Consider the following 11324-nt stretch of genomic DNA (forward strand, 5'->3'; position numbering starts at 1 on the left):
AACAACTTGAGTAAACAACCATATATGAATCATGACATAGGTTCTTGGTCTACACAAATGTGACCTTAGTTTTTCTCCCAATAATGTGATGAACTCCTTATACTACTCATATTATTTAACACCCACTTGGCCATACCTACTAGAATACCAATCGTGTACTTTAGCCAAGTACCAGCCCATCAACTTCACAACCAATGAACACAATAAATGATACTCCCTCCCTCCCTGATAAGTTGTCACGCTTTCTATTTTAATAAATCTTTTTAATTTTATAACATTTCTTATCCATAAATTTTCACTCATCTTTTTTTTTTTTTACAAAAATTTAATAATTTATTGATAAAAATGTGTACATCATTTACAACAGAGTAACAACTGATCAAATACATAACAATTTTAATCAAATAAAATTATATATGGAAAGAGTCACGATCATTATAAAAGATATCTAATACTGAAGTTTTCCCTCAATTACCTCGTTGTTTGATATAGCCTCCTTCGATGGGATCTTTAGATCTGGTGTGGCTTTGAAATAGTGATAGGTTTGAGACTATTGACAGTATTAATAGAACTAACACCTATAATGACGTTATATATTTTTTTACCACGAATTAAAACAAGACGCAAAATTCTCACCCATCTCATTTTAATCTTGTCTTTACCCACACAATTTAGTGATCTCCATCTTTTTCTTATCACGTGTGCAATTGGTAGATGTTACAATCTCCTCGAACACAGAGAACACTACTATAAGTTACTGTAGTCTAATATAGACTTGATCCATGCAATTTTTAATGTGGGCCCTATCTTAATTTTCTATTCACAAGCTTAATCTACTCATTTTCTAAGTCACTCTCCTTAAATTTAAATCCGTCTACAATATTTTTCTGTGGAAAGTGATGACCTATTGTCACAATCAAACGTCACAACTGGTCATAATCAACAAACCAAGTAAAAAAAAAGTCATCCAATTCATATTACAATACAGAAAAGACCATAAATTAAGCAAAGAATTCAGGCAGCCAATATTTTTTTTTCTGACAATGGCTGTATTCTATTGCCTTCTTTTCTTTGTGCACTACTTTTGCAGTAAACTTTCCGGTGCCATAGACAATAACACCATCACAAAAACAAAATCCCTTCAAAATCATCAATCTATAATCTCAAAAAATGGTACTTTTAAGCTGGGTTTTTTCACCCCACAAGGATCCAACAATCAGTATGTTGGAATATGGTTTAACCAGATTCCTGTGCAGACTGTTGTTTGGGTTGCTAATAGAGATAAACCCATCAATAATTCGTCGTGCCAATTGCGAATTTCTGATGATGGTAATCTTGAGTTGATTAATGATCAGAAAGTGATCATTTGGTCTACAAATGTAGCAAATTCAACCAACTTGAATTCGACTGCACAGGTTCTTGATTCAGGGAATTTGGTTTTACAACAGGTTAACACTAATGGAACAGTAACATTATGGCAAAGTTTCGATCATCCTACTAATACATTCTTACCTGGTATGAAACCAACGGTTGCTAATACTCCTAATAAGAATTACACCATTTTTCGATCCTGGAAAAGCCCGTCTGATCCTTCTGATGGGAGTTTTGCTGACGGTATTGGTACTACAGGTGATTGTTATTTTATATTCTTTGGTTTATGTTATTAGTTGAAGGTCTTACTGGCCGCAATTCGTCCAAAAACTTAAGTTGATGGTTGAGGTCCTGAACGCTAACACGCCTCTCACACAAGAGGCAACACAGGTCTCTTTCATAAATGAAGTGGGTTGAGATTCAAACCCTTGTTACACTGGCTTTTGATACCATGTCGGTGGCTTTTGATACTATGTCAGGAAACCAACTCAACCAAAAGCTTAAGTTGATGGTTGAGGAGTTAGAATATGTTACATATTCTAACAGGATGATATGTTGGCATCCAACCCTGTCCAAACTTTGATCATAGCTTCTAGGAGCTTTATATACCGAGTGTGATGAATGATCATATGATGATGATGATTGGTGTTACAGGTGGAGTACCTCAGATTTATACATGGAACAATGGAGTGAATTTCTGGCGGAGTGGGCCATGGGATGGAAATAATTTCATTGGACTTCCAAATGTGGATAATACTCTAAAAGATGGATTTGTCCTAGAGGTAAATCAAGACCTTGGAACAATTGATATGTCATTTGATCCACAAGATTCTGGTCTTTTATTTAATTATGTTGTAACCCCAAACGGTACAATTATAGAACAATATTGGGATGATACTAGTAAGAATTGGGTACCAGGGTGGGTAGCCCCATCAAGTACTTGTGAGGTTTATGGGAAATGCGGGGTTTACGGTTCGTGTCATCATGACTCGGGCTCATGCAGATGCTTACAAGGTTTTGAACCCAAAAACGACAAGGAATGGAGAAGGGGAGACACTAGCAGTGGGTGTGTTAGACGAGCAGAACTCGAGTGTGGCAAAGGAAGCAATGATAATGGATTTTTGACGCTGAATAACATGAAAGTGCCTGATAATCTGCACCAGATATCAGCATTTAGTCAAGATGGTTGTAAAACTCAGTGTGTGACAAACTGTTCGTGTTTAGCTTATGCGTACCATTTGAATATCGGATGTATGATTTGGACTGAAGGGTTGATCGACACACAGGAATTTTCAGCTGGTGGCATTGATCTTTTCCTCCGACTGGCAGCGTCAGAGCTAGGTGAACCATATACTAAATGTGTTTTTTGTATTTGCACATAAATCTGATATAATTCTGACAGATCGAAGCATACTTTATTTCAGAGGAAAGTAAAAATCATGCAAGGGTTGCAATCATTACATCACTCACAATCGCAGGCGCCATAGTAGTTGTTATATTCGCGTTCTTTCTGAGGAGGCGGATGAAGCGGAGACTGAGAGGTAACATATAAACTATTAAACATCAAGTAAGAAATACTAGATTGGTTTTCTCATATGGGCTTGTATGTAATAGGAAAAAGAGAGGAAATACCAAATGCTTACAACTTTGAAGTTGGAGAACTTGAACTACAAGATCCTCCACTATATACATATAGTATACTGAGATATGCAACAAATAATTTTGATGAAAGTAACAAACTTGGAGAAGGTGGCTTTGGTCCCGTTTACAAGGTAAGTTGTTGATCAATCTAGAACTTGCACACAACCAAAACATACCATCACCTTGACGCCATTAAGTCCCACCTAGGCGGGGTTTTGGCATCTGATGTTCATAACCTTCACCTTGTTAGTAATATCAAAGATGTTGTTTCCGATAAACACCTTAGTCGTTAGTAGCAAACAATATATATAACTTTATGTAACAAACTTGGAGCAGGTGGCTTTGGTCCAGTTTACAAGGTAAGTTCTTGTCTTGTTCATCAATCTAGAATTCACGTACAACCAAAACATTCCATCAACTTAATGCCATTCAGTTCCACCTAGGTGGGGTTTTGGTGTCTGATGCAAACAACCTTACACTTGCTAGTGATAAAAATGTTGTTTTTGATTGATACCGTAGTAGCAAACAATATATGTAACTTCGCGCAAATAGCAGTGCATATGAATTGATAAGTCATTTTGATATTCAGGGGATTTTGGAAGACGGACAGGAGATAGCAGTGAAAAGACTTTCAGCATCCTCTGGACAAGGCCTAGAAGAGTTTATGACAGAAGTTAAGGTGATTTCTAAGCTCCAGCACAGAAATCTAGTCAGGCTTCTAGGCTGCTGCATAGAAGGAGAGGAAAAAATGTTAGTCTATGAATACATGCCTAATAAAAGCTTGGATGTTTTTCTTTTCAGTAAGTATTTCATCACATCCCCATGTTTGCACAAATTACAATTGCTTGTTTCTCTCTTTTTAAAGAGTTTACAACCCATTTGGTTATTGGCATTAAAAGATGGTAATGAGAATGTTTCGCAGTGTAAATTTTCATGAAATGTGGAAAAGTTAATCATTAAAAAGTTATAATTCACAATTTTCATAACCACCTAAGACCAGCTCTCCACATGGCAATGCTTTCTAATGAATTTTGCGAAGAAAATGAAACGATTAAAGTGGAACAAGCATAACTATTAAACTTATCAAGAGATTTTCCCACTAAAATTATACTAAGTTTCATTACCATTCTCACCATTTGATACCGACTAATACCAAAAGAGTCGTTAAAGCCTCGTATACAGAAACTAAAACTATCCAAGTTTTGCTCTATAGATCCCCAGCACCAAGTACAACTATTATGGGAGAAGCGTTTCAATATTATTGAGGGCATATGTCGTGGCCTCCTCTACCTTCACAGAGATTCTAGATTAAGAATCATTCATAGAGATCTAAAACCGAGTAATATTCTGTTGGATGGAGAACTCAATCCCAAAATTTCTGACTTTGGCATGGCACGGATATTTGGAGGAAATGAAGATCATGCCAACACCAGAAGAGTGGTCGGAACCTAGTAAGTATAGTGTTTGTTTTCACCAAGAAATTGTTCATTATAAGAACTTACCTGATGGTTTTACAATGCAGCGGTTACATGTCTCCTGAATATACTATGGGGCACTTCTCTGAAAAAACCGATGTATACAGCTTTGGAGTAATACTACTAGAAATCATCAGTGGGAAGAGAAACTCAACGTTCCATCGCTTTCAGAGTTCGCTAACATTAATGGGATATGTAAGTGACCGAAATTCACATCATTACATTGATTATGACTTATGCCTAAAGGGGAGCCTTGGTGAATCCCAACCCTATTTCAGGTGTTGTTGGGTGACTAAAAGGTCACAGGCTTTATGTTAGACTTTTCCCCTGACCCTCGCTTTGTAGGGACTCTTCCCATTACATTAGTTAGACTTTGATGATTTGGATTTATGTTTTCAGGCATGGAAATTATGGAACGAGGGGAATATGGTAGAATTCATTGATCCACTGATTGCTGATCAAATCGTTCAGAAAAGCGTTCTAAGGTGCATACAGATAGCATTATTGTGCGTCCAGGAACTCGCTAAAGATAGGCCGAGCATTTCCAATGTTATATCCATGCTTGATTCTGATACGGAACTACTACCACAACCCAAAAAACCGCCATTCTCAGAATGGGAGGCTTCGTCTGAGAATCCACAGAGTAGTTCAATTTACAGTAGTTCCACTAACACTTTCTCTACTACACTCATACAGGGTCGATAAAATGAGCTCTCGAAAAACGACATATAGCAGTCAGAGGTAAAGGTGATTCCAGCATAGTACAGAAGTGTGATCCTCTAGATTAAATAGATCAGCTTTTTTTGAAAAATTAAGCAGTATAATAGAAAGATATACATGTGAATTTTTTAATTTTTTTTACCATATTAATTCATATTATTACTTATGAGTTGTTTAGCTATAGACTAATAAACATCGAATACCAATTGTTTCATCGGGAAAGATAGCTAATTGCTTCGGAATTTATTACAGTAAATCAGTAAACGAAGATAGAATGACGAACCTGAAGACAGCTCTAATTTGCTCCAGGAATCGAAATCATGCATTCTAAAAATGGAGTCTAACATCGTAATATACACGATAGACGCATGTTCATCACATTATACACATCCCAGATTCCCAATCGAATGAGCTAAGCCGATAACATGCATGTATTCACAGCTAGGTGAACCATTCGCCGCAACAATTGCATATCTCAGCCACAGATTAATCTAAATTGCCCGTCGCTAATCCTTAGGCTCTTCGACTGCCTTCAAATTCGCAAATTACTCAATATACCGCCCGAGATATGTAAATTAGCAGGTCTTAATACTAATCTCGCTCATTGTACACATAAATTCATGGAAGTTCCTAAATTTAACTAGCTCTCTTTGGTTCACAATTCTAAGCAATTTTTCTAAATTTTCGTAAATCTATACTCGACCCTGCCTTGGGGCCATAGCCCAAGTCATCCATTAAAAATTCTATTAGTAATAAAGTGCGGAAATTTTGAATGAAATGAACTTTATTAAAAAAATCTCAAAATTAGATTCCAGAAATTATAATTCTCAACGTTTCTGTGTTCGAATCTAAAATTAGGATTTGCTCGCTATTACTAACAATAAACAAGAAAAAATTAATTTATTTGCTATAGCTAACAGCAAATAAAAGGAAGAGAATGTTATAACATTTGAAGGGACGGAACAAATTTAACGATATTAATTCGTTTTATCAATAGCGAACAAGTAAAAAAAAATTTGTTCGCATGGTAGACTTGCAATAGTTTAATTGCAATCCAGCAAAAATCGAACAAAATCCTAGGGGCATTTGGCACAAGGAAATATGATCTGTGAAACTTTACGATGAGACTTTAAAGATATAAAAGTTTCATTCCTTGTTTAGGATATTAAGAACTTGGAAGAAATAGGTGAGAATGAAAGTCTCACCAATTACTACCCTCCTCCAAGGTTTAATTTTCAGAGACTCATTTTTTATACCCATTTTCTATTCCCATTCCTTCAAACAAACAAGGACTTGAACTTTTGTTTGGAACAAAGTCTTATTTCCTTTCCCAAATCCCATGTGCCAAACATAAAAACTATTAGTTTCGGGGAGACAACATATTCCCTTATGCTTCAAGGAAAAAAAGTACACATGTGAAACAGCAAATCAACCAAATGGAAGAACAAGCTTGATCCTTAACATGAAATTGCATGAGATTAGTATGTCCCATGAAGTATGAACCTCAAAAATCTTTCTTCTCTGGCTCATACTTATCATCATCATCGTCGTCGTCATCGTCCATATCTGCATCATTGTAACTGCCAAGTAAGGTGGACCTCTTAAGTTGCCGTTTTGAACCTTGCGAATTCTTAGTGTCCAGCCAATTTTGGGAATCTCGATGTTTCACAAGGAGCCATCGCAATAGTCGGTCTTCTTTGTTCAAGTAATGAAGCTCCTTGTTTATATTGGGTGTTGCCATCATTGTCATCTGCATGAGTTGTCCCTACATGTACAAAACAAACATTTCATGATCCTGTAAAGGGTAAGACTATAAAAGTATAAAAGTTGCTTATTCCTTGTTCACGATGAATGCATTCTAACTTCTCAGCATAGAAGAATCAAGTGGGAACGAAGGAAGCACCTTAAAGAATATTTTGACGTGTAATGCAAACTGCAAAGTATCCAAGCATAAAAAACGTATATTGACAGTGATCTGAACGGTCATGATATGATACGCATATACAAAGTGATTTTATTAATAGTAGTACTTACTACTTAGATGTGGTATATGATTCAAGTGACTTATAGAACTGAAAAATTGAAGAAAATGCTAACTAAATTGATGAACTCTTGACTTGGAGAAACGATAGGAAACATCCCCTAAATTGTAAGGTCATACTAGTAAATATGTAATCACCCACTTCAAAACTTCTAGTCCTCAATGTCCTTATGCAATCAAATCCGAGCAAGAATAAATCTAAGAACAAGAAAGAATCAACGATGGAAAGTAAAACGAAATGCTAAGAGGAATTTTTGGTAGTCATTGAACATGTTGATTGGACAAGCGATGAGGATCAGTATTCAACTTGGAAATAAGATGAAAATTTTTATCATTAGGAGAAGCAAAGTGTGGTATAGCACTGAAAAGGATATAAGAAGATGGAATGAGAAAGTAAAAGGCAAAACAAAAACGAAGTAATTATATTCCAAATTATGAATTAGTTGCCTTGAATGAGGCTCTCAATACAGCAAAATAAGGGGCCAGAGTCAAATAAGCTTTCCACCACAGAAGGCTAAGAAGCTTTCTACTGAACAGTGAACACTGTCCCTTCACTTGAAAATTTGAAATAAACAAACTAGCTACAACTTCACAAATAGTAAGCAGAAACTCAAGCATATAAGGAATAGCCTTCGTAACAAAGTCTGAATGTGAGCATTTTTCTTGAGCATCAAACAAGGTAATAAACTCAAAAATGATCAAGAAGCAAAATCAAACACACTTAACTCTCAATCAATATCAATATCAAATAAAAAATGATTGTTCGATGTAGACCTTTCTAAGTTATAAAAAACTAAGCATGAAAGCCTACATGCGATAGCAAGGTGCCAACATCATTGCCGCAAGCAACTCACAGTGAAGACAATAAGGCATGTGTAGGCACACCCCTTTTTTATTCTTCTCCCCCTCCCCATCTTTCTTGCTACTGTGTGCTAATATAATATGCATATAATTCCACTCAAACCATAAGAACAAAAACTAAGCATGTGAGAGTCCAAGTACAACACATAACACATAAGTTTAAGATCAAGGAGAAAGAAGAAAAACTTTGGCAGTAGTAACTCTCATATTGCTCCTGTGTGCTAATATACAATACTTCCATTCAAACCATATGTACACCTTAAAGAAGAGAACAAAACTTAAGCATGTGAGAGTCTATCTAGAACACATAAAACATTAATTTAAGATCAAGGAGAATGAAGAAAAACTTTGGCAGTAGTAACCCTCATATTGCTTTTATTTTCCAACCTTTCACTTGCAGGTGTATTAGCTCACAAAACAATACGCAAAATTACAGCAGTAAACAAAACAAATTGTATCAAATATAATTCCTCCTTCAGTTTCTTGGTATTCTAATTTCTAAGCATTTATACAAATCCAAGGTCCACCCAATACTCCAACCAAAATCTAGACACAACACAAATTTCTCCTCATCAATTTTTTTTTCAAAACAATGACCTGATGGTGGAGACATGGGCTTGTGTTAACACAACATATAAAGCGATAAACATGAACAAATGAAAAAAAAAAGAAAAGAAAAGAGGAAGTGCGATATTTACCTGAAAATATCTTCCATCAAGCTTCTTAATACCATAACCCAAGTGAACATTTCCTAAAGACTTAATCTCGGTAAGAACACCATTTCTGGCATAAACATGCTTACCCACCCTAGCAACTAAATCCATCACAACTTCCTTCTTAATATGGGGTTTCAATAACAGCACACAATCATAGAGGGGCATTTTTTCTCTTCTTTACGGTACTTGTTTTACCTTCACTATGGAACTACTTTCCAATCTGCAATAAAATAACATCAAAAAATGATAAATTCATCTACATGTAAAGTTGTGAATGATGTTTGCTACAAAGAGTCAATCGAAAACAACCTCTTTATTATCACCGGCAAATGCAAGGTCGCATACATACAACTGACACTCAAACCCCACCATGTGGGAGCCACTTAATAGCAATGGTGTAATGAAATGTTATTGTTGTTCTAATTGCAAGCTTTACGTCACCTTTGGTTTCTTCTAATGTCCTATTTTTAGTTTTTAGTTTTCAAAAATATGAAAACTAAAAATTGAAAACAAAAAGATAAGAACAAGCCAAGAAATATTAATTTTCAAATTTCCCAAATATTTTTAAAAATTATTATCACCTGAATAGTAAATAACCCTAAAACATTTTTCGCAATACAAAAACAGGAACTCATTCAAAAGCTGCTTTAATTTCTCCAATGAGTAATAGCTCTCAATCTTAGTCTCTATCTATTTCGTAACACTTGTTTTGTTTTATTTAGAAGTATATTCGTAGATAACTTAGAGCTTCAAAGTTCAATTGATTGATTATGTTGTTCCTTTTTATGGGTTTAAAATCCGTCATTTCATGGATTTTTAGATGTGGATTACATGGGTATTGGATAAATAACATAACTGCATATCCATCTTCTGCGACTTTAATTTTAGTAATAAATTGAGCGATTACAGTCATTTTAGAGTGCATAATTTTAGCGTGCATAATGCACTTGATTTGGCTCTTCATTGTTTTCACATGATTGATCGATATTATGGTATAGTTGCGCACAATAAAAGTCATCATATTTACAACTAGAATATTTCATTACCCAATGCCGTTAAGTGGCTCCTACATGGGTGGGGCTTGGGTATCAGTTGTATGTGTGCGACCTTGCATTTGCTAGTGATAATGAAGAGGTTGTAATTTGTATGGAAGTTACCTTCAAGTTTGTACAGATCTTTCACAGCTTCTTCAACATCATAAACATTAACTTCATCATGTCACGGTGAAAATTATGAAAACAAATCAGAAACTAAAAAATAAAAGCTCTTTGAGAACCAAAAACATATACAAAAACCAAAAAACAAATAAGAAATCATAAACACGGATACAGAAAAATCTAAGAACATAAATCAAAACCAAACAACAGAGAGATGTGTGATGAGCAGCGAAGAACATAAACGAAAAAAAACGAAATCAAATAAATCATAAGCACAAAACTGAATCAAAACCAAAAATAAATAATAAACCAAACATCAACTATAAAATCGAAACCAAAAAATGAAGAAAATAAACAAGAAAACACAATTCAAAATAAACGAAAATGATGGACATTTTACCTTTACCCTTCCATGGTAGCGTGATGAGCAGTTGAGCACTGAGGGGTTTAGATTAATGGAGACGTTGATGAGGGAGTAAGTGATGCGCGAGGAATGAGAGGAGGGGAGCTTCTTTTTTAGGGTTTAGGTTTTGTTCTGAAATTTTTCTGAAATTATAAAATTTCGGAGATTAATTAATTACTATTAATGTCCAATAATTTTTTATTGAGGTCGTCTCACAGCGACACAAACTTAATTGCATCAGCTTAAAACTTATAAAATGTTTTTTATATGAGTGTGAATTCAAATTTTTTTTTTCTTTAACTAATGGAACTTTTGTTGGACCCGTCTTACGGTAAGACGGTCTGATACAAAAGGAGCTGATTAATATTAAACAAAAAATTAAACAAATCGAAAACCGATTAAATAATACACTTAATTTAATGGTCTTGCCTCCTATAAAAGGTCCTATTCTTTGATTCTTTAGTCAGTATTTATCGATCATTCTTAGTTTGTATTTTTTTTAGTTTAGATATCAAAATATAGTCAAGTGGGATATTGTTTGATTCGTCTCAATGTCAATTCTATTAATTTTCATTTTTGATAGTTTTTCATTACACACAATTAGAGTTATTTATGATTGAATTAGTGCATTGAATATAGTAAAATACTAAATTAAATAATTAGTGTGAATTGAAAGGAGTAATATAATAATAAGATAAACTTTGTGATTTTGAAAGTCAAATGTAATTTTGAACTCCAGCACGTTATCTTCGTTGGAGTCCAAGCAATGCAGTTATAATGCTTGTGGATTTTGAATTGTAGTAACCATAACCCATAAATAATGAACTTTACAAATATAATTTATATATCACCTAAATTTCAGAGTTACTTATAATAAATAATTTATTAAAATTATATTTATTTTACTTAAAATAATAGTAGTATTAAATTTAAAATGTA

At 34.5% G+C, this 11324-nt stretch overlaps 2 protein-coding genes across 3 annotated transcripts; one reads left to right on the top strand and one right to left on the bottom strand.

Annotated features, from left to right (window-relative positions):
* The first annotated feature begins 883 nt into the window (after positions 1-883).
* LOC130805323 (G-type lectin S-receptor-like serine/threonine-protein kinase At1g11300) lies at positions 884-5429 on the top strand. The gene is made up of 8 exons (XM_057670061.1): positions 884-1629; positions 2026-2712; positions 2796-2912; positions 2986-3143; positions 3602-3812; positions 4226-4463; positions 4535-4682; positions 4887-5429. Exons 1-8 carry the CDS (start codon positions 900-902, stop codon positions 5190-5192), a joined length of 2595 nt encoding a protein of 864 aa, XP_057526044.1. The 5' UTR covers positions 884-899; the 3' UTR covers positions 5193-5429.
* An 880-nt stretch (positions 5430-6309) lies between these two features.
* LOC130805324 (uncharacterized) lies at positions 6310-10527 on the bottom strand. 2 transcript variants are annotated; one of them, XM_057670062.1, is made up of 4 exons: positions 10383-10527; positions 9983-10033; positions 8808-9045; positions 6310-6972 (listed from the first exon to the last, which is right to left on the bottom strand). In XM_057670062.1, exons 3-4 carry the CDS (start codon positions 8988-8990, stop codon positions 6712-6714), a joined length of 444 nt encoding a protein of 147 aa, XP_057526045.1. In that variant the 5' UTR covers positions 8991-9045; positions 9983-10033; positions 10383-10527; the 3' UTR covers positions 6310-6711. The 2 variants fall into 2 exon arrangements, with proteins under 2 accessions (XP_057526045.1, XP_057526046.1); XM_057670063.1 differs by lacking the exon at positions 9983-10033.
* Positions 10528-11324: the final 797 nt, after the last annotated feature.

Source organism: Amaranthus tricolor, chromosome 2 (genome assembly GCF_026212465.1).
Source record: "Amaranthus tricolor cultivar Red isolate AtriRed21 chromosome 2, ASM2621246v1, whole genome shotgun sequence".
NCBI lineage: Eukaryota > Viridiplantae > Streptophyta > Magnoliopsida > Caryophyllales > Amaranthaceae > Amaranthus > Amaranthus tricolor.